The sequence below is a fragment of the Gekko japonicus genome, unplaced genomic scaffold (assembly GCF_001447785.1).
Source record: "Gekko japonicus isolate JY-2015 unplaced genomic scaffold, Gekko_japonicus_V1.1 scaffold250, whole genome shotgun sequence".
NCBI lineage: Eukaryota > Metazoa > Chordata > Lepidosauria > Squamata > Gekkonidae > Gekko > Gekko japonicus.
This window is the reverse complement of record NW_015167538.1, coordinates 969,841-993,635: the sequence shown is the minus strand read 5'-3', so window position 1 is coordinate 993,635 and position 23,795 is coordinate 969,841. Positions and strand designations below refer to the sequence as shown.

The 23,795-nt window shown below is 51.4% G+C and overlaps 1 protein-coding gene across 1 annotated transcript in view; it reads left to right on the top strand.

The window, feature by feature from the left end:
• The first annotated feature begins 226 nt into the window (after nt 1-226).
• Nucleotides 227-23,795, top strand: part of STX1A (syntaxin 1A) — a 70,452-nt gene continuing 46,883 nt past the window's right edge. The window contains exon 1 of the mRNA XM_015413538.1: nt 227-256. Within this exon, the coding sequence (XP_015269024.1) occupies nt 227-256 (30 nt within the window). The remainder of the gene's footprint in view (nt 257-23,795) is intronic.

Genomic DNA, 23,795 nt, shown 5'->3' with positions numbered 1-23,795 from the left:
ACCCAGCAGCCTGCCTCGGGCTCCTCCGGGACCGTCGGGGTGTGTGTGTGAGGCTGAAGCCTCCGACTGCCTGGCTGCTGCTGCCGCCCTCCCTCCGGCTCCAGCGCATGTGCCGCCGCCGCCCGCCTCCTCCTCCTCGCAGCTCCTCCCTTGATCGCGGCCGCCGGAGAGGCAGGGAGGCGAGCTAGCCGCGGCGGCAGCAGCAGCAGCAACAGCGGCAGCAGCGATGAAGGACCGGACGCAGGAGCTGCGCACGGTGAGTCCGGGGCCGACGGGAGAATGGGTGGACGCCCCGTCTGGGCCAGGAGGCCGAGGCGCCACCGGCTGCTGCTTCTTCTTTTGGAGAGGGGGACAGACTTCAGGGTGGAGGGAAGACCCGAGGAGGTTTCCTCCCCTGCAAGAAGAGGAGGGGGCACCACCCAACTGTGGGGAGGACGCGCCGTCGACTGGGGCAGGGGGGTCTTTCGAGTGGGGGCAAGGGGTTTTGGGGCGTCTGTGGGAACTGGAAGGGGCGGCGTGAAGCCTTGGGGAAGAAGAACCGACGGTTGGGGAGGGTGTGTGTGTGTGTGTTGCAAGATTATAGCGCCCCCCCTCGTGCTTTCTTGGTGGTGCCCTGTTGATTGGGGTGGGGGGTTTGAAGCTTTTGCTCCTGGGGAGGCATGGCAATGGTTAAAAAGGAAATGTTTTTTTGGGGGAAGAGAGGGGCAGGCCTCCTCACCCCACTTTGGAACTGTAGGTGAACCCTTCCCTCTTCCTGTGTGAATATTGGGGGTGCACCACGACCCCAAACGATGGGAAAGACTGAAATGAGGCAAATGATTATACAGACACCACCACCACCACCCAAGACATGGAGCTGGCGGAAAACCTTCATCCGAAGAGGTGAAGAGGACAAAGCTCTTTCCCCCTGTCTGGGGGAAGCGCCTGAGGGATCCGAAGAGACTGCCCTGATAAGTCTGGCGGGTGGGAGAGAGAAGGAACAGGATTCCCCCAAATAACCACATTCCAGTTACAGCGGTGAATTGGTTGTGTGGGGCAGAGAGTATGCGCAGACTTCTGTGGGGGTGGGATGGGGGGGTCAGATGGGTTGTGTCCAGCCCCCCTTCAAGGGGGGGCTCAACATCCTTTGGTGTGAGGTGATTTCTGTGAGAAGCCTTGAAGTGACCCAAATGGTGACCTCTGCCCCGAAGCCTGTATTCCACTCTCCCCCCCCCCAGGTCAGCACTAGCGCAATGTGCCCCTTACAGACCTGAGGATTGGGTGTTGGGCAACGTTTTGATGCTCAGGGGCACCAAAGACCCTGAGACAGAAGCATTGATTCGTTTCACTTACATTCAGATCTAGTGTCATTCAGGACGTGGGGTTATTTTTTTGTTGTCCTTCAAGGAGCCCTGCAAACACCTGACTCCTAAAAAGATTTAAATATTGCTCCGACTTGGCTACGACTGAACACAGAACTTCCTCTGCATCTGGGCCGAGCTCCGGGACCTGTCTGGAATTTTAGGAACCGCCCTGAGCATATGCAGAGTGCGTTTCCTTCATCTACTGAATCACCCTAGCTACCCACTCACCCCTGCACCTGGGTTCAGGAAGCAACTGTATTCATCTTAAAAACTTCCCCCCCATCCTCTCCCCCCTGATTTGAAATTCAAGGGGGCTTGAGTGTGCATGTAAAGGGCAATCAAGTTGCAGCTGACTTATGGCGACCCCAGCAAGGGGCTTTCGAGGCAAGTGAGAAGAGGTGGTTTGCCATTGCCTTCCTCTGCAGAGTTTTCCTTGGAGGTCTCCCTTCTAAGTACTACTGACCTTGCTTAGTTTCTGAGATCTGATAAGATTGGGCTATACCATGCCGCCTTCTTTCCCCAAGGCGGCGTACAGCGCTAAGATTTCATACAAACAAACCACCGAGAACCAATCCGTGATATTCCATCACAAACCAGACATCGCTAGACTCAGAAGAGCATCATAGAATAAATAAAGCAATGGATGGAGCTTTGCTCAGCAGCCTGGCCAGCCCAGTTAGAACAGCTCACCGTATTTAGTCGGCTTTAAGAAGCTCACCCAAAAGCCCAGCTTTACAGAGTCTCTAAAATACCAGAAGGGTTGGAGCATGTCTGGCTTATTTTTTCTTAAAGATGGTGCAGCCCCCTCCCAAGGCCTAAGACTGGGTAGAAACTGACCGAACTGCACAAAAAGGGTTTGCTGGGAAGAGTCCACACAGATATGTATGGGGAGAGAGAATCCTTCAGGTTTGTAGCCCTAACTTATGAAGGGCTTTACAGGTAATAACCAGCTTGTTAAACTGAATCAGTGTGAAGTCTCTAGAATTATCATTTATGGCCATAGTGTTTTGCCCCAGTGAAAACATGGGCTGCTGCATTTTGGTCCAGCTGGAAGTTCTGGGTTGCCTGCAAGGGCAGCCCCACATACAGCACATTTCAGTAGTCTAGCTCCAAGGTTATGGTAGCATGGATCAGCAGGGTGTTGATACTCAATGCTAAATGTATCGGGGGGGGGGGAGTATACTTGGCTTGTTTTTGTGGCAAAAGGGTTGGGTCCAGCAGGTCCCCTAAACTCTTAAATGAGCCAATCTGAAGAAAGATCTGCCCCATCTAGAACAGGCAGAATTACTTTCCCCAGGACCTCATCCTTCCCAGACAGCATCCTCTCCTCTTATCTGGACTTATTTTTTTGGCATCCAGACCCCACTGTGAACTGTTCTATCTCACTGCATATTGCGTGTTGTAAATAAGGGAAGAGAGAGAAGCAGCGGTGGTGACTTTGGATCGCTTGTGACAGCTTATTCCAGTTTTCAGCTCCTCGTTCCTGCATCAGGCTAGGACCACGAGGGGGGTGATGCTTGCCCCTGGGCTTTGGAACTCTCCTCTCTGGGAGACTCGCCTGAGCATGTGCATTGTCCAGTAGTGTTGCGAGATGTTTTGTATTCACTCAGTAGCCAAGCGAGATGGTCGTAGGGAGAGGCCATGAATCAGCAATAGCACACTACTTTTATATACATACCAGAGGCCCACGGTCTCCAGTTAAAAGCTCTTAGGTTTTGAGAAAGACCTTTCTCTGGCTGGGACAATGGGGAACATAACGTAGGAAGAGCCCTGCTGGATCGAACCATCTAGTCCAGCATTCTGTCTCACACAGTGGCCAACTAGTTACTCTGGAAGGCCAACAAAAGGGCGTAGAGGTCGAGGCCTTCCCCTGATATTGCCTCCTGGCACTGGGATTCAGAGCTTTAATGCCTGTGAATGTGGAATTTCCTTTCAAACACCATGGCCAGTAGCCGCTGATAGACGTGTCCTCCATGAACTGCTGCCAGTCCTGGACTATTTATTTATTTATATTTTTTTATAGTCCACCTTTCTTACGGAGACACAAGGCAGATTGCAAAGTGTAAGTCAATGCAGTCAATAGGATGGGACATCCAGTAAGCAGCGTGATCGGATTAGGAGGCAGAAGTTAAAACCAAGCGAAAAGCTTGCAACAAAGCCTAAGTATTAACACGGTTTATTAAACACTGCAGGAATTACATAATAGGACAATGCACGCGGCAACTGATAGTATATACTGCACGCTGTAGTACAGGCCACAGTATCTTTCCCTTTACTAATGCAGTCTTTCTGAATCAATTCCGTTGAAATAAAACCCTGCACATACTTTGGTCACGTGATGAGAAGATAAGACTCACTGGAAAAGACAATAACGCTAGGAAAAGGTGGAGGCAGCAATGAAACAGGAAGACCCAATGTCAGGGCTATTTTTGGGCAGCAACACACAGGAATGGAGTTCTGGCTGGCTCCTGAGTTGGCCACACCCAGCAGGGACTCATTAGCATAATAGGCCACACCCAACAGCAGAAACTCATTAGGATTGGCTACATTAGGGGTGTGTAGCCTAACATGCAAAGGAGTTCCTGCTACAAAAATGCCCTGGGTTTTGACAACAAACAAGGTAAACAGAATAACAAGCAAAAGGTGGGTGTGGCTGGATGACCACACTTCTGGTAACATGGGGGTGCGGCCTAATGTGCTAATGAGCTGTGCTGTCAGGGTTGTGGCCTAATATGCTAATGAGTTTCTGCTGTTGGGTGTGGCCTATTATGCTAATGAGTTCCTGCTGGGCTTTTTCTACAAAAAGAGCCCTGCCCAACCGTCATGGTATGGATTGACTCAATAAAGGAAGCAGCGGCCTTCAGCTGGCAAGACCTGAGCAAGGCTGTTGGTGATTGGATAATCTGTAGGTCATTAATTCATAGGGTCGCCAGACATTGGAAGCAACTTGACGGCATGTAGCACACACTATAAAACTCTATTGCTTTTGTAAAAAGGCCCTCCTGAATAATTCAGTTTTGCATCGTTTGCAAAAGTAATTTTTATAAAGCAGTTTCAAATCTTCAGGGCTATTTTTGGAGGGACTGCGGCTCAGGGATAGGACATGTGCTCCATGCGCAGAAGCACCAGATTCGATTCTTATCATTTCCAGTTAAAGATCTTTCTCTGCCTGATCCTGAAGAGCTTCCACTAGAGAAGATGATGGGCAAGATGTACCAGTAGTCTGACTCTCCATAGCACAGCTTAGGGTGTTAGTATCTGTGTAACTTGGGGGGGGGGGGTATGATTTCAACTCATTGTTTCCTGTTTCATGTCCTTTGGGTGGAGTGTGCTATGAATGAAGCCAAGCCACAAACAATGCTCCCTCTAAGCTGTGGAGTCTTGTGAGCACAAATTCTACTTTGTGAGCTACTGGCATTAAAGTTGTGAGTGATTGATTTGGCTATTGCGTAAATTAGTTGGCTCTGGAGCCGTCCTTCCTGAGCTAAGACAAAAATGTGTGAGCCAGAGGCTAAAAAACTGTGAGCTAGCTCACACTAACTCAGCTTAGAGGGAACACTGGCCACAAGGCATCCAGATAAATCAAGCATAGAATTCTGGTCCTTCCTCTCTTCTGTTTTGCCTTCCCAATGGGACTTCTCGGAAGTACGGGCAAAATCATAGACAGGAATGGAAAGATGCGTGCGCTCAGAGATGCCCCTGTGGATTTCAGAGTCAGGCTGGCGCCTGTGTGGAAATATGCTGGATGTTGCCCTGCCAGGTTTTACTTCTTAGGTCAGCGGAGTTGTTTGCAAACCCGGCTTTTTGCTTAGGATGACCAAGGAATGAAGCCCTTTGGTAGGGACAGGCATGTTCACAAGCATTTCTCCTAGGGTTCAATTTTTATCCCAGGTTTGGCTATATCTCAACTGTGGGCCAGGTGCAATGTTTGTGAGTGTCAAAGGTGGTTTGAAAGATTATTCACGGTGGTATGCATTCCCCTCCCACTTTCCTCCTGGGTAAACAGGCTTAGCTGGCTGTTTGTGGTGTTTCAAAAACCTACGCGATCTGTTTGGTCGAAAGCAACAGAAGGCGAATATGTATGCTCATAATAGGAAGCAAAGCCTTTTTCAGCTTCTCTCTAGCAGATGGGGGGAATGGGTTCACTTTACAGGTGACTGGGAAGTCACACAGGTCTGGTCCAGGCTTTAAGAACATTGACATGACAGGGTCCGTTTAGGTTATTTCAGAAAGAAAATGACATGTTTTCTTTCGTGACTGATGAGACTGTATGTGTGGGATGGGATCGGAGCCGGGGAGGGAGAGGGGTGGTACAAGTCTGTGCCCTGCCAAGGAGACGATGCTCAGGCCCTGCTGTGGAGCTCCAGTTGGATGATGGTTCTTTAGAACAGCTGAAGACCATGTAGCCAAAACATCGATGCCTTTGGATGAGAGGCACTTCCATACTTCTTTGGCCCTGCTGTTCCTTCTGAGTAAACAGGCTTTGCGGGTTTTGGAAATGTTATTATTATTAATTCGACTTATTATACCGCCCTAACCGCTAGGGGTCTCTGGGCGGTTTACAGGGAAGGTTCTAAGAACTGTTCAATCCTAACTAAGGCCACATGATATAGGGGTGGGGATTTTTCCTACCAGCACCCTGGTGGTGGGCCTGCTGTATCTTTCTGGCTCGGCTTCTTCCTTCTCCCGGCGGTCTCTGGCATCTCACTGGGCCGGCTGCTTCGTTGGTGGGACCGTTTCTGGTGCACGCCCCGTGCTTGCTTCCGGCCTCGGCTCTGTCCTGTTCGGCTCCGCCGCGCCCACAATGCACGTCATCGTGCATCTTCCTGGTCTCCACCGCAGTCATCTGCCGCTTTGATGTTACAACGGCCACCAGGGATCGCTCTGCCAGTTCTTGCTTCCTCCACGCCTTGCCATCCAGGCTCCGCCGCCGCCGCCGTTCTCGCCGATGTTGCTGCTGACGCTGCCACCACACGCCTCACTAGAGGAGGAGGGTGCCCCCCACCCATCTAAGGGTGGGTACCCATTTGCCTACTCGCTTGATTTAATTGCTTTCGGGCCGCTGGGTTAACCCTATTTACCACCATGTGCGCCAAGCACAGCTGCTCTTCCTCTTTCAAACTGACTTCTGTTCTTAGGACTTGGGAGAGGAGGTGACCAGCAACTTAAAAATGCAACATATCTTGCTTTTCCTGCCCTGGTCTGGATAGCCCTGGATAGCCCAATCTCGTCAAATCTCAGAAACTAAGCGGGGATGGACCTGGTTAGTACTTGGATGGGAGACCACCCAGAAGCTTGGTGCTTGGGGGGGGGGGTCAACAGTGGGAGGGCTCCCAGTGTCCTGGCCCCACTGGTGGACCTCCTGATGGCACCTGGTATCTTTGGCCACTGTGTGACAGTGTGTTGGACTGGATGGGCCATTGGCCTGATCCAACACTAGCATCTCTTATGTTCTTAAGTGTCAGGATCACTCCTATTGCATTGTTTAGTGAATGCCCCATTTGTCGATTGTATTGTTCACTCTGTGCAATCCGCCTTGAGTCCAAGTGAGAAAAGTAAAGGTAAAGGTTCCCTTGCTCGAAAGCCAGTCAAATCCGACTCTAAGGTTGCGGTGCTCATCTCCGTTTCAAAGCCGAAGAGCCAGCGCTGTCCGAAGACATTTCTGTGGTCATGTGGCCGGCATGACTAAACACCAAGGCGCACGGAACGCTGTTACCTTCCCACCGAAGTGGTACCCTATTTATCTACTTGCAATTTCTTGCTTTCCAACTGCTAGGTTGGCAGGAGCTAGAACTAGAGATGGGAGCTCACTCCATCATGCGGCACCCGGGTCTCGAACTGCTGAACTACTGACCTTCCACAGCCTGCAGTTCAGCGTCTTAACCACTTGAGCCACCGCAGCTCCTAGTGAGAAAGGAGGACTATAAATGACATAAACAATGGAGAGGCAGGCAATGGCAAACCACCTCTGTTCGGGTCTTGCCTTGAAAACCCTACGGAGTTGCCATAAGTCAGCTGTGATTTGACGGCATTTTATGCACAGGCATTGTGCTTTCCCTAACTTTCAAAGGGGTTTACAAAGCTATCGAAAGTGAGTATTACCAGATACATGCAAAACATGAATTAGAATGGTTACATTACAATGGTAGCAGTTGGGGGAAAACATCCAGCTTTGAGCCAAGAAAGGACAGCAGCAGTTTTCAAGTCTGAAAACCAGCCATGAGAAACCAAACCACCAGAAAGCCGGGGTGGGGAGGGGAGGGGAGTAGCAACACCAGTCTGAAACCACAGCACAAAAACCAGTCAAATGCAGAAGAAAACCTGACACCTAAACACTGGCCAATATGGCAACAGGTAAACATCAAGGGGCAGAGAGTTCCACAGGCATGGGGCCACAACAAAGAAGGCACCTGCCTGCCTTTACCTCAGAAGACTAGGGCACCTGGAGAAGTTTTTGCCAGGTGATTGCAGTTTAGTGTCCATGTGGCTGACTTATCAGCTTTCTTGAGCAACTAGTGGAAGTCCCCCAGTGAGATTTGCCTTCCTTTCTCCCTCTAGTGGATGAAGCTTTTGGAAGACATCCTTGCAGGTAAGAATTGGGCAGCACCGGCTGACCTTTTCCGCAAAGTGAGGCTTGCAGGACGTTGCATCCCTTCTCTCTAGGGGAGCAGACTCTCATCCTTCATGAGCCAGCAAAGTCAAAGTGCGGCTCCTCAAGTGCCTGCCTTTGGATAGTCCCTGCATTCAGAGATTTGCCACCAAATCTGTGTTGGCGCGCACAATTTATGCACACAGATGGTCGCTCTTGGGTGCTGAATGTGCTCATCGTGGGGGGTGCCGTTGTTGTTTGCTGCCACTTTGACTGTAAGCTCCTTGGGGGCAGTGGCCCAATCTGGATGTGTAGATCTCCAGGAATTCCCAACCCTAAGCGGGCAACCCTAGACTTGGTAGAAGGCAGCATCATACATTTGGTTGCTCTCCTCCTTCCACTCCCAGATATGTAGAATGTTCAGTGGCCAGCAGATATTAAGGTCCCCCATCCAAACACTGACCAAGGCCAAACCTCCTTAGCTTCTGAGATCTGACCTGGCCCAGCCAGCCAGGTTAGGGTATATGTATATAGGTATGAAGAAAATAGAGCCAGTTTGGTGTAGTGGTTAAGAGTGTGGCCTCTCATCTGGGAGAACCAGGTTTGATCCCCCATTCCTCCACATGCAGCTGCTGCTGTGACCTTGGGTCAGTCACAAGTTCTCTCAGAGCTGTTCTCTCAAGAGCAGTCCTCGAAAGAGCTCTCTCAGCCCCAGCTCCCTCACGGGGTGTCTGTTGTGGGGAGGGGAAGGGAAAGGAGTTTGTAAGCCACTCTGAGACTCCAAGTGAAGGGCGGGGTATAAATCCAATCTCCTCCTCCTCCTTCCACACATACAAAACATCATTAATTGGTGGAACTCCTTGCCACAAGGTGGCTTTAAGATGGCAGATTCACAGGGGTCATCAATCACTAATTTCCAGCCATAGCAGTTAAAAAGAAACTTCCATGTTTGGAGACGGGTATAACCTCTGAACACCAGCTGCTGGGAGGGGCCAATGAGATGAGCATTATCTTTGAACCTTGTATGTGGGTTTCTCAAAGGCATCTGCTGGGAACAGGATGGCTGACTGGGAACAGGATCTTGCTCCAGTCCTGCTGGACTCTTCATTGCTTTTAATTGTGAGCAGTACAGACGTTATGGGTGCTACGTGAATAAATAAAGACCACTTCTTAGCAGGGAAAATGCGGTTGTGGCTGCCATGGTCTCCACGAAGCTCAGCAGACAAGTGTGTTAGTGTCACGGATGTTTGTTTAAAGGAATGAGAAAGGAAGAGAGATGGGGCGCTCCACCTCCTTTGCTTGTGGCTCCTCCCTCTCCCGGCCTGGCTCAGTTTCCCTGCTCTTCTCACGGGCTCATTTTCTCAGCAACCTCGACAGCAATCCTTCTCGGGTTTTAATATTCCACTGTGCTCAGCCAAGGGAGGGAGAGAGAGAGAGGCAACGCTGGCACAGATTGGATCTGGACGCCCACAGCCCAGCCACATCTTAATGGGCACTCAAGGTTTAAAATTTAAACAGCTAATCCCCCCCAGCCCCTTGGAAATGTTGGACGTGCGGTGAATTCACACCTGATGCTAGAAGGTGTTCTTTCCTATGGACTCCACGTCAGCTTTTTGCCCTAACTGGGTGGTCAGAGCATGATTGAATCTGGTGATGCTCGGTTTCGTGGTTTGATAGGTGGCACGTGAGGGTGTTGAGTATCCGAAAGTGGGCGAGGATGTCCAAAAACCCCAGACCCACAGAAGATACTGAGAAGTCCAAAGCACCGGGATTCCAAGGGTGCAATATTCATATTTGGCATTTCACCGTTGACATTTTGTTCCTCTTCTCGTTATGCCTCTCGGGGAACGACCTGTGAAATGGCAGGCCTGTGTGTGACGCCCCGTTTACTACATTGTTTTTGCACCTGACGTAATCATACAGTAGGGGCCTGCTCTGGAAATTGTTCTGCTAGACTTGCAAGAGACTTACACTAAGACAAAGGTGCAAATAGATCTCTTGCACTTCTCGTTTCCCCGACATGTGATACCAGGGTACAGAGTTCTGTTTTGTTTTTCTGTATTAAAATTCTGAAAGGGATGTATTCATTTTCCTCAGTCATCTCCTAGGGCAGTGTGTGTGTGTGAGAGAGAGGGGGGGGGAGATAGAGAGGAGGGGCGAGGGGGAGAGAGAGAGAGAAGTGCCTTCAAGTTGCTGCCACCTAGGGTGACCCCAGCAAGGGTCTTCCAAGGCAAGCGAGAAGCAGAGGTGGTTGGCGATTGCTCCCAGGGAAATAGGAAGCTGCTTGAGAGCCAGTTTGGTGTAGTGGTCAAGAGCGGCGGACTCTAATCTGGAGAACCAGGTTTGATTCCCCACTTCTCCACATGCAGCCAACTTGATGATCTTTGGTCAGTCACAGTTCTCTCAGAGCTCTCACAGCCCCACCTACCTCACAGGGTGTCTGTTGTGGGGAGAGGAAGGGAAAGGAGATTGTAAACTGGTCTGAGGCTCCAAGTGAAGGGTGGGGTATAAATCCAACCCTCCTCCTCCATCGCAACTGCAGGACAGCCCAGTTAATATTGCTTCTTGGTCGCCCATCCAACCCTTGACCCAGTTGGTACTGGTACTTAAGAACATAAGAACAACAGTCCTGCTGGATCGGACCAAGCTGGTTTCCTCTAGCTGACCATATTCTTTCCCACAGTGGCTAGCCAGATGCCCTCATCGGGACCACAAACTGGGATGCAGAGACCAAAGCCTGTTGTCCCCCCAGCAACTAGCATTCAGTGGTACATTGCCTCTGAACATGGAGGTTCCATTTAGCCATCAAGGCTGATAACTATCAGAGGGCCTACCCTCCATGGATTTGTGTAATTATCTGCTAAAGCCATTGAAGCGACATTGCTCCCTCCGGTGGAAGTGAGTTCCACAAGTTCAGTGATGGGTCTGTCTATCATGGGTGGGTGGTTCTGGGATTTCTCTGCATCTGTATAGTTCGGGCTTCCTGAGGCAATCCCACTGCATCCTTAATCTCTCCAATGGGATGACGTCACTGCTTCTCTGTGGGTAGGGAATGAGCTATGAATTCACTCAGCTGGGTGGCTTAATTCTTGATAAGTCCTGCAGCGACCTCTGTTTCAGGATCCTAGCGTACCACTGCACTCAGAATGACGGTTTTCGGTAGCGCTTGAATCCAGTTTCTGGCTGAAGGATTCTCTTCTGCACCTGCTGCCTTTATTGCAAGCGTTTCTGGGCCCTCACTGGGGAGAACAGACACATATAAATGAAGTAAATAAATTAAAAAAATATTACGGAGGGGAATTCTCTAGGAAAATGTCTCCTTTATATTGTAGCCACCGGGGAAGCAGTTTTTAATAAATAATCCACCTCTCTTTAAAGTGCAGTTCCATCCTAAAAGGCCTTGGGAAGTCTACCAGCCATGAATTTTCAGAACTTAGCACAGCTTTTCATGAGTGATCCACATCTTCTAGTGGGGGAATCTTTTCACCATTTTTTTTTTTTTTGGCCATCACGGCTCAGCGGACCTACGGCAACCCTGTGGAGTTTTCAAGGCGAGAGACGTCCACAGGTGGTTTGCCATTGCCTGGCTCTGCGTCATGACTCTGATCTTCCTTAGAGGTCTCCCATCCAAATACTAGCCAGCGCTAGGGTTGCCAAGTAGTACTCACCTCTGGAGCGGGGGACTCCCGGGTGGATCCCGGAGCGCGCTCGCACGCAGCATGCACATCACTAGGAAGTGACATTATGACGCCGGACATGCTGGGGGCGGGACCACGACCATCCAAGGGGAAACCATAGAGTTTCCCCTCGGATGGTCGTGGCCCCGCCCCCAGCGTGCCCGGCATCATAACGTCACTTCCTGGTGACGCGCACGCTGGGAGTGGGGTTCCCCCCCGGGGCCCCATTCCGCGGCAGCGGAAATTGGACCTCCAAAGGGGGGGTTTACCCGCCACCCGCCCCCACTTGGCAGCCCTAGCCAGCGCTGACCCTGCTTAGCTTCCGAGATCTGGTGAGATCGGGCTAGCCTGGGCCATCCAGGTCAGGTCGTCAACAACCTTCCAAGTTTAGAAAGTATAATGATCTCCGTACTGATGCCAGAGGGGAGAAGGTATTTTCTGCCGAGGCCGGCTTTGCGAGAGTGTTGAACTGGGGTGTTCCAGTTCACGCCCACTTCTCTTCAACTGTTACAAAAAAACCTGTTGAGAACCTCATTGCTCTGCCCTCCTTTCCGCTTTTGGACATCTTAAACCCCGCTTTAACAGTGAATGGCCATTGCCGCGCCTTGTGGCAGTGAACTCCATACATTCATTCTGCACTGCTCTTCCTTTAATCTGTCTTGAGTTTACTGCCTGTCAGCTGCATGGGTGGGCCTCAGGTTCCTGTACTGAGAGGTGTAGGAGGGGATTTCCTAGAGTTGCCAGCTCTGGGTTGGGAAACACCTGGGGATTTTGGGGGTGGAGCTTGGGGAGGGTGGGGTTTGGGGAGAGGAGGGACCTCAGCAGGGGTGTGATGCCAATAGAGTCCGAAGCAGCCATTTCCTCCAGGTAAAGCAGAGGTCAGCTGAGATTCTGGGAGGTCTCCATGCCCCACCTGAGGGCTGCCAGCTCTGGGTTGGGAAATACCTGGAGATTTTGGGGGGTGGGGCCTGGGGAGGGCGGGGTTTGGGCAGGGGAGGGGCCTCAGCAGGGTACAGTGCCATAGAGCCCACCCTCCAAAGCAGCCATTTTCTCCGAGGAACTGCTCTCGGGCATCTGGAGATCAGCTGTAAAAGCAGTAGCGTGCCAGGCCCCACCTGGAGGTTGGCAACCCTAGGATTTCCCTCTGCCCTTGTGGACAATTCTGGATGGGCAGCCCTGTTGGTCAGTAGCGGCAAAATAGAGCATGAGCAAAATGCCTGCCTCGTGGTTGACCGCTCCTGGGCATCTGATGAAGTAAGCGCCGGCTCATGGATAGCTCATGCTGGAATGTGCGTTTTAGTCTTGAAGGAGCCGCTGGGCTCCCGTTTTCTTTTCTCGCCACGTTTCTCCACCGTGCGTCATTTCATAAGCCTTCCTCAAGACCACGCTCCCTAGCTGCCTCCCCAACTGCCATCAGCTTTCTTCAAACTGAGAAGTTGGTAGTTTGCAGTCAGATATTCAAAATAGGTCAAGTTGCTTGTGAATTTTTCCTCCTGTGATTTCCAACATGCAGCAAGCTTGCGGCGTCTTTTCTGTTTGCTCCTGATGGCTTTGAGTCTGCCTCCAGCCGCCTTCCTCCTACATCTCCCTCCCTCCCTCCCTCCTTCTCCCTTTCTCTCTCTCTCTCCCCCCCCCTTTTGTTTTTAAGATGCAGCTTCGGCGTTGTCCTCCTCTCTGCAGGGACTGCCCTTTTCTGCCTAAGTGTCAAAGGAAGGGGCTTTCCGTTGTACATTTAGAGGGGCAGCCAGTATTGCCCTTGTCACACAGAATATATTTCTTTCCTTGGGTTGGCCGCGTGAAGCGCAGAAGGCAGGCAAATGGCCTAGAAGCAGGCAAATGTGCATCTCAGCCACAAAGCAGTGCACGCTTGAGGAGCCGTCAGTATATCTTGCCCCACCTTACCTTGCTGCAGGTGACAGACGTGACTTGGGTCACAGAGGAAGCCAGGGAGACCCAGTCGCATTTCCCCTGCATGGGTGATTTCCCCATTCCGTGTTAAGTTCAGCTAATGCGTGACCCAGGAGGACCAGGGGAGGAAGGACTGGCAATGCCTCTGTTGGCATCTGCTTTCCAAGTCATACCCCCAGTGCTTTCTTTGCTTGCTGTATCCTTTATTTACTAAGTTTGTAATCGTTTGGTCGGCCTGGATTCAAAACCCAAGTTGGTGTTTGTGGTATTGGCTAAAGAGATACTAGAGCAGGGGTTCACAGTCTTGGTGCCCTGTGGACACTTTTGGAGTTTTGGGAACAGCCAGGGGTCGTTTCGTAGAGAAAGAGCTAGGGGAACTCATTAGCATAACTCATTAGCATATGCCACACACCCTGACATCACCGGAAATGTGTCATAAGGCCACACCCCCTGACATCACCGGAAATGTGTCATAAGGCCACACACCCTGCCCCCAACGGTCCCGGCGGTGGACCTGCAAGGCTGGCGAGAGTGCAAGGAAGCGAAGGCCCTCCCTGGCCCCAGGCAGGCAGGCAGGGGTGGGGAGAGGCAGGGAGGAAGCAACTTACCCTCCCTCTTCTCCTGCCTCCTCCTGGCTGAATGAGGGCTGGAAGCGGGGCAGCCGGAAGCAGGGGGTGGGGCTTCATCATGTGCCCCGCCCCCCGTACCTCACCCGGGGGAACTGCGATCCCCCGCGATCCCCATCGAAATGACCTCTGGGAACAGCACAAAATGGCTCCCATGGGGAACTGGGGCCAGTCTCAAAACGTTGGGAGGCTCCAAGCCAAGTATCGTCCTAGAGTGAAGGCAGGCTGCTTCCGAAGGGGTGCCCCCGACGACCACAAAAGTGAGACCTCTTTGGAAGCCTGGGCTGCTCCAATGAGGTGGAAGAGAGCTGTTGTGGGATTCTGAACTCATACCACAGATAGGGGATCTATCTTTCTTTCCTATCTATTTTTATTCTGATAGTGACATCGCTCACTCCTGGAATGTATAAACATCCTCTAAGGCAAAAGTCATGCACTGATAGGCTTGTCAAACCCCCACCGAAACGGCCCCCCATCCGCCGGTGTGGATTGGGCCGGCGGGGGGAACCCCACCCCCAAAATGGCTGGATCAGGCCCACGCCCCCAGCGTGATGACGCCACCCGGAAGTGACGTCATCACACCGGGGGTGTCTCTATGGTACCATAGAGGTTTTTTGGCAACTGCTAGAGCATTGCCTGGTGACGCCCCCAGCGTGATGACGTCACTTCCGGGTGGCGTTGCAGCGGTGCGCGCACTATGCACGAGCACGAATATCCCAGGAGGGGACAAAGACTCCCCTGCCACTAACGGTAAGAGACTTGGCAACCCTATGCACCGAGTTATCGGTACCAGAAGGCCACAGCACCGACAGAGTTCTGAAACCGCCTATAGAGGCTAATTTACCATAGAAATTAAAGTCTCGTAGGTTTAACAGAGGACTGAGGCTCAATCCAGGCCCTAAATCCATGGCAAGAGCCAAGACTGGCTATTTGCTTTGGGGAAGAAGAAAATGGATGGTGAAAACCCACCAGCAGACTCCAAGATGCTCACATGAGCCATGCCCCTGCCTCGGGAAGGTCAGTCCCTGCTGGGAGGAGCCAGCAATACCATCCGTGTCTTTGACAAACGTGGGAAAGAAGAAAGGGGAGCAAGAGATGACATCCATTTATGAGAAAGTTTTACCAAACCATTTACAGTAAGGTCAGGCAGGAGAAAGGGGGGAAAGCCTGACCCGCTGGAACATTTTAAAACCACAACGATCGGGAAGGGCCGCCTTGGCCTCCAAGAGCTCCAGTTTCATTTCTAAAACAAATGTGCCAGTGGCATTTTCCTGCCGGGAAGATGAAGCCAGGTTCCATATCCAGAGAGCCTGGCAGAGACGTGGCCCCGTAGCCTGTCTTTCCCGTATAGCAGATTGCAGAGCGGCTCCGACCGAGCCCATCTGTCGTTGCTTTCCGGCTGGCTGTGTCCTGTGCGCGCCCAAAATGGAGCTCGTAAGAGCAGGCCGGATTCCGACGGGCTGCGTTAGGGTCGGGAAGGGCTGAGGGGACTGATCCAGCCGTGCTCCTGGCCCCCCCCTCCGTCAGGGCCTCGCTTGAGCAGCCCAGCCTTCAGTTGGCAGATTATGGGGGGGGGGGGCTGCTTTCATCCCAGCTCTATTTAATCACGTTTTTATCCCGTCCTTCCTCCAAGGAGCTCAGAGCTGTATAAGAAGATTTCCTTCCCCTCGAATGAGCCTCGCGACAACCCTGTGAGGTAAGTTAGGCCGAGAGAGGGTTCAGGCCCGAGCAGTGTTCCCTCTAAGCGGAGTCAGTGTGAGCTAGCTCACAGCTTTTTAGCCTCCGGCTCACACACATTTTTGTCTTAGCTCAGGAAGGACAGCTCCAGAGCAAACTAATTTATTCAGTAGCCAAATTGCTCACTCACCACTTTAATTCTCACAACAGCCCTGCAAAGCAGACCAAAATTATTACCCCCCATGTTTCAGATATGCAAGGGGGTTGAGGCTGGGAGAGAGCAGCTTTCCTCAGACCACCAGTCACTCTGTGTCAGAGACAAAATCTGAACTGGAGTCACATTTTCTCATAGCCACCACCAGTCCCCGCCCACTGTCTTCCACGTCTCATGAGTCGGGGTGCGGGTGGGGGGGTGGGCTTGGTTGGCAGTCCGTGAGAGTCTGCCTTCTTTTCCGCTTGCTGTTCTTTAGCTGGCTTGAGAGGGAGGTGGATGCTGCTCTTCCGGCTGCCAGCACGGCTGTGCCATGTGCCCCCCCTCCCCTCGAATTAGTGCCTTGTTGAAGAGCCTGGGATGCATATGGCATGTAAAATGAGATCAATTAGCCGAAGGAATCCTTTGCCTTTTCTTCTTCTCTCCCCCCCCCCCCCGGGCCTTCCTCCCCCCCTTTCTAGTTTGGAAGCTGATAATTCCAGTGTTTCGGGTTGCTTATCAGTGTGTTAAAAACAACCATTGAGGTGTACACGCTTGAGAGGATAAGGGCATCTTCCTGCTTGTGTCTTTTGCAGAGATTGCTTGTAGTCAAGTCTGGAGGGGGTGGGAAGAGCGTCCTCTTTCAAAGGAGGCTCAAAATAAAGCGACGCTGGGGACCTCCGAGCCTTGAAGAAGGCCCTCCGTTTCCTCTGCTGGTGCCAGGCAAAGCTTTTTGCTGTTGTCCTCCACAAGTTGGACTTGCACGGAGAGAGACATTTTTGGTTGAGCTGCTCCTCAGAGCTGCAATCCCGGGGTCTGTACCCCGGCTTCAAAGTTCTGCTCACCCATCGGGAGGAGTCATAAGGCTGGCTTGTGGGTGGGGGTGTACCGTGTCATCAAGTCACAGCCGATTTCTGGTGACCCCATAAGGGTTTTCAAGGTAAGGGATTAAGTAGAGGGGGCTTGCCAGTGCCTTCCTCTGCAAAGTCTTCCTTGGTGGTCTCCCATCCAAGTACCAACCCTGCTTACCTTCTGAGATCTGACAAAACTGGGCTATACTGTACCGTTCCACGTCCCCCGGGCTGGCTTGCACCCCTGCTTATTTGTCAGCCAATGACATCAGTGAGTGACTTGCGTGTGTGAATGAAGAAGAAGAAGAGATTGGATTTATACCCCGCCCTTCACTCGGAGTCTCAGAGCGGTTTACAAACTTCTTTCCCTTCCCCCTCCCCACAACAGACACCCTGGGAGGTGAGAGAACTCTGACACAAACTGCTCTTTTTCAAGGACAGCTGTGCCAGAGCTTGTGACTGACCCAAGGTCACATCAGCAGGTGCAAGTGGAGGAGTGGGGAATCAAACCCGGTTCTCCCAGATTAGAGTCCGCACACTTAACCACTACACCAAATGAGAGCCAGCCCTGACGTTTTAGTACCTACCAGCAGAGTCAGTTTAAACTGCTGCCGGCTGTTGGAGAGGGGGCTGGATTTGGACATGAAGACCTCTTGCTTTTCCTACCCCGGATACTTGGAAGCAGCTGGGAGGCAGCAGACTGTATAACCCAACTCTGCTAACCTTTAAGGTGCTGTTGGACTTCTGGGTTTCTCTGTTTGTTTCACTGCAATAGACGAAAGGACTACCCTTTTGGAACCAACTCTGTTATGGAAGTGCCAGTCGTGGCAATCCATTCACACGTGCAAATGCACGCACTGGTGCAGCCATTAGGTGGCCCCTTTCTACATGATCAGCCAGTTCCGAGCACTCCAATAACCAAACACGAATGTACACCCATAGATGAACCAGCCTGTGTCTTTCAGCATGCCTCCCTTGCAGGGTGGTTGTGCAAATAACTTGGCATGGCCCCATCTACACCACCCTCTGTTCCTGAGAGACAGGGCGGGATGCAAATGCCAGGTCCCAGAGGGCAGCGTGCGGATGCTCTTCTCTTCTTTGCAAGAGTGCCTGAGGACAGCACCCAGCCACGTACCTCAGATACCTCCTGGGCTGCAGTCGCCAGCAACTAGCTGATGGGTGTTCCTGACTGCTGTCTCCCACTCTGTGTCTGTACTAGCTGGGGGGGGGGAGCGATCCAAGGCAATGAGTCAGCTGAATCCTCCTGATCGATAGACGTTTCGGACTCCATGAGGTGGGGGAAGAGTGCGTGCTGCGTGCTCTGGCTGTCCACCGCATGCACAGAGATGGATTCTGCTCCAGGTGCTGATTTGGCACCCTGATGTGATTTTGCAGGAGCACCTTGTAACTTTCTCTTCCCCTACCCCCCAGGCGAGATCGGTGCAATTTCCTCTTAGCAGAGATCCAAGGAAGGCCTTGGGCTCTTTCTGTCGTGTGCCACAGGAGGATTAGTCACAGGCGTAAGGAATTATCCATGGCTGCAGACCAGAACGATGTGTTGCAGCTCAAGGTGGGGTAACTTGGAGCCGCTGGGCCATCGCCCCCTCTCTCTGGGCGACCAAGCCATGACCAAGTTTCTCCATTAGACAGTTCTGAGTTCAGGGGATTGTTTTCCCTCTTTGAACACTCCTTTGGCTCAAATAATTCCCCACCGAGTCACCTTGGTCTTCGAACATTCTGTTCAGCAGACCCCAATGCTTCTAGGAATCCTTCCATGGCCGTCGAAGAGCAAAGGCCCTCGGGTGCAGCCAGGTCGGTCAGACTGCACGCTGTTCTTTCGCTGCCAGAACAAAATGACGTTATCGGCTGGCAGGAGCCCAGCACTGGTGCCTCTTGGCAAGGAGGCTCTCCCACCCATGGACTTGTTTCCCGGGTGTCTGACGGAGGCCTTGGCAGCTGCAGGCAGCGAAAACAATAGCTGTTCACATGGGCACAAAGAAAAGGGAGTAACCAGCGTGGGGGGAGGTAGGAGGAGAGCAGAGGCCAGGTTTGTTTCTGATGGCAGCAGTGGCTAAAAGCAGAGCCCCTCCCTCACGCACACATCTCCAGGTGTCACAGGGGCCGGAAGGCTGCTTGGTTGTGGTGTCCTCTTTTGTGACCAACGTCCTTTTTTCCGTGGGGCGCTTCCATTTATTCTGTTGCTTCTTTCCTTCCCGGCATGCAATCCATTTATTCTGTTGCTTCTTTCCTTCCCGGCCAGCCACACCCTGAGCCCAATGAAGTCAGCTAAATGTCCTGCAGGCTGCCCTGTGGCAAACAGTTGAAGGGGCCTTAATACAGATGGTTGCCAACCTCCAGGTGCCACCTGGAGGTGACCAAGATCAGCTCCCCCAGAGGAAATGGCTGCTTTGGAGGATGGAAACGATGGCATTACAACCCTGCTGAGGTCCCTCCCCTCCCTGGACCCTGCCCTCTCCAGCCCCCCCTCCCCCCATCTCAAGGTGCTTCCCAACTCAGGGCTGGCAGCCCTATTAATACGACAGCCTGAAAGAGGCACTTTCCCTCTCTCCTCTCTCTATTATTTTTGTGTTAACAAACCAGCCTAATGAAGAGTTCTGGGGAACTTGAAAGATGGCACACTGTTTCCTGTCATTTTGGTGGTGTTAACATGGCTATTTTTTTTAATTTGGGGGGAGGGGCTGTGGCCAATGCTCTCCCTCTAAGCTGTGGAATCTGGTGAGCAAAAACTCTACTTTGTGAGCTACTGGCAATAAAGTTGTGAGCGAGCGATTTGGCTACTTCATAAATTAATTTGCTCTGGAACCATCCTTCTTGAGCTAAGGCAAAAGTGTGTGAGCTGGAGGCTAATAAACTGTGAACCAGCTCACTCTGGCAATGCTGTGGATATAGTGTATCTAGATTTCAGTAAAGCGTTTGACAAAGTTTCTCATGATATCCTTGAGGATAAGCTGGTTAAGTGTGGGCCGGATGGTGCAACCGTTGGATGGATTCATGGTTGGTTGAAAAATCGTACCCAACGAGTACTCGTAAATGGCTCTGCCTCTACGTGGAGGGAAGTCTCCAGTGGAGTGCCACAGGGCTCGGTCCCAGACCCGGTGTTGTTCAATGTTTTTATAAATTACCTGGAGGAAGACATAGAGGGGATGCTTATCAAATTTGCAGATGACACAAAGCTAGGTGGGATTGCTAATTCTGAAGAAGACAGAGTCAGGATTCAAAATGATCTAGATAGGCTAGAACAGTGGGCTGAGACAAATAAAATGAATTTCAATAGAGATAAATGCAAAGTCCTACACTTAGGTACAAAAAATGCTATGGTCAGGCCTCACCTGGAGTACTGTGTCCAGTTTTGGGCACCACATTTTAGGAAGGATATTGACAAGCTCGAGCGTGTCCAGAAGAGGGCAACCAGGATGGTGAGAGGGTTGGAATCCAAGTCTTATGAGGAAAGGCTGAAAGAGTTGGGTATGTTTAGCCTGGGAAAGAGAAGGCTTAGAGGGGACATGATTGCAGTCTTCAAGTATTTGAAGGGCTGTCATGTAGCAGATGGAGCAGATCTATTCTCTCTTGCTCCGGATTGCAAGACTAGATCTAACGGGTGGAAATTACAAGGGAGTCGTTACCGGCTAAATATCAGGAGAACCTTTCTAACTGTAAGAGTGGTTGAGCAGTGGAACAGTCTGCCTCGGGAGGCGGTGGATGCTCCGCTGGACGTTTTCAAGCAGAGGCTGGATGACCGTATTTGGGGTATATTGTAGGTATGTAGGGCTATCTTTCAGCTATGCTCCTGCAGAGTGCAGGGGATTGGACTAGATGACCTGCAAGGTCCCTTCCAACTCTAACATTCTATGATTCTATGATTCTATACACTAACTCAGCTTAGAGGGAACACTGGCTGTGGCTCAGCAGCAGAGCATCTGCTTGGCATGCGGAAGGTCCCTGGTTCAATCCCCGGCATCTCCAGTTAAAGGATCTGGCAGCAGGTGATGTGAAAGACCTCTGCCTAAGACCCTGGAGAGCCACAGCCAGTCTGAGGCCGAATCTGCATCTAGCATTTGCTCTGCTGTCTTACCAAACCCACACTGGAACAGAAATTCCCATCTGCATTGCGTGCCACTTTCACTTTGATTGATTGTCGAATTTTATAGCAGCGTCCAGACTGCATGCTACTTTCACTTCATTTGATCTCTGGTTTTATGGTGGCTGTCTGCATAGATTTATGGCCGTTTTATGGCCACTCAGGGGTGACTCTGCAGTCAATACAGCATTAACCTGGGGTATTTGAATGTGGTTTTGAACCGCATCTTTTTCTGTTCCAGTGTGGGTTTCTTCATGTGTTCAGTTTTGCTTTGGACCAAAGCGGCCAGACCCAGTCTTTGTACCCCATAATGGGTAAAGAATCCTGAACTCCTGTTACGGATCTGTGTCAAGGATCTCTAAGATGATATGCGAAGTGCTTTGACCTTCACTAAGTAAATAAATGTCAAGCATGGTTACTCCATCTTGTGCAACATGTTAGAAAGGCATCCTGACCTCTGAATCAGCAGCCAAATCGCAGCATCTCTGGGGGTTCCGCTTCTGCGCCTCCCCCTTCCCAGGTGAGCATTTTCCTTTGGCACAGACAGGTGTTCCCTGCTGCTCATTTCCACCCATGGCCTTGACCAGACTGACCCACGAGCATCCATCCTGGGTGGAGAACAGTGTGTGACTGCAATAAAGAAGGCCAATGCTATGCTGGGGATTATTAGGAAGGGTACTGAAAACAGATCAGCCAATATCATAATGTCCCTATATAAATCAATGGTGTGACCTCATTTGGAATACTGTGTGCCGTTCTGGTCACCACACCTTAAAAAGGATATTATAGTTTTGGAAAAAGTGCAGAAAAGGGCAACTCGAATGATAAAAGGGTTGGAACACTTTCCCTATGAGGAAAAGTTAAGGCGCTTAGGGCTCTTTAGCTTGGAGAAACGACGACTGAGGGGTGACATGATTGAGGTTTACAAGATTATGCATGGGAAAGAGCAGGTAGAGAAAGAGGTACTTTTCTCCCTTTCTCACAATACAAGAACTCATGAGCACTCCATGAAATTGCTGAGCGGTCAGGTTAGAACGGATAAAAGGAAGTCCTTCTTCACCCAAAGAGTGATTAACACATGGAATTCACTGCCACAGGAAGTGGTGGCGGCTACAAGCATGGACAGCTTCAAAAGGGAATTAGATAAGCATATGGAGCAGAGGTCCATCAGTGGCTATTAGCCACAAGATATAGATAGGGACTCTGGGGCAAGTGATGCTCTGTCATCTTGGTGCTTGGGGGGGGGGTCAACAGTGGGAGGGCTTCTAATGTCCTGGCCCCACTGGTGGACCTCCTGATGGCACTGGTATTTCTGGCCACTGTGTGACACAGAGTGATGGACGGGATGGGCCTTTGGCCTGATCCAACATTGGCGTCTCTTATGTTCTTATGAGAAAGGGGGGTCTTCTTTGCTTGCTGGCCGCACCAGCCTTTTCAAAGCAAGGAATTGTCCATGACACCTGTCAGCTATGATCCAGAGCTGCTGTGACGTAAGGTGGCCTGCCCTGGGATGATCCCTTTTTGCAGGGACAAAGAAAGCCAGTGAGAATCACAGACAAGAAGGGCATGTGAGACAGGAGGCAGCGCCCTGTGCTGCTTTGTGTTCTCCCTGGAGCTACGTGACCGCATGGAGATGCGAGCACAGATCTCGCTGGCTGCCGTGCCGCGCTGCACCGCACAGGCCTGCGGGAGTCACAAGCCCGTTCCTTCTCACAAGAAGTGACAGGCCGGACCCCTGTCTCCCTTGGCTGTGCTGGGCTCCCTTCAGTCCCTGAAGCTTCTAGGTGCACCAATGCTGCTTTTAACCCTACATTTTCAAGGCGGGACTGCTTGACTGGCCACTGAGCCTGAATGCTGGCCAGCTGAGACGCACTCCCACCCCCCACCCCCGAATCAAAATAGAAGGTCTTATTTAATCCCTGCATGTCAAAAAAAGTTTACCTTTTAAAACCAAAATGGACTGCGGTAATGGTAAGGATCTTTGCAACGTAAAAAAGAGAGGCAGAGAGGCAGGGAAATTCAAACTGGGGCAGCGGTGGTGGGGAGGTTGATTTTAACTTTGCCCTTGTGCCATTCTTCCAGTACGAATCACCTTCTTGTTTCCACCCCGCCAACCAATGGTGGAAAAACAGAGAGGTATCTGTATATGTTCCCCTCGCCTCCGGGGCAACAAGCAATTCCAGGGTCTGTGTATGTATCACCGAGGATGGGGTGGAATGGCATGGGGGAGGGCTAGCCCCCTGAGTCGTCTTTAATTTGTGCCTGCTTTTAGCCCTTTTTTAAAAAAAATCCAAGAGCCTAAACACATATCTCCCAGGTCATGCCTAGGTCCTCAGAGGAGCCTACCCTGTGTGTATTTGCATGAGTCACTGTTCTGCCCCATTCCTGTCTGTACTGGGTGTTGCCGAAGGGTCCATTTGCTCCTGAGGCAGAATTACCTGCCCCCAATAGAAGGTGTTTGAAGGAAGCAAGGCCAGAGCAGTGGCTCATGCAGGGATGCAGCAGGCACCCTCATCTGTGGGTGGAGACTTCCTCCTAAGGCTCTGCAAAGTGTACTCCAATCCGCCCCCTTCCTCCCTATGCATATGCCTCTTGCAAGACCACTGTAGTGTTGCAGCTACCATTAGAATAATCTCTCCCTTATATATAAAGCCATAGTCGGCTCCAACGTTCCAAATGCACACCTTTAGTGTATGGACGCTTGAACTGTCAGCCAGAAGACGCTGGCTGGGTTGACTGGCTGCTTTGTGCAGTCCCGCCCAGCGTTTCAAGGTCTTTTGCATATGGAAGCTGATTGGACTTCACTCCATTCCACACCTCAACCCCCCCCCCCCC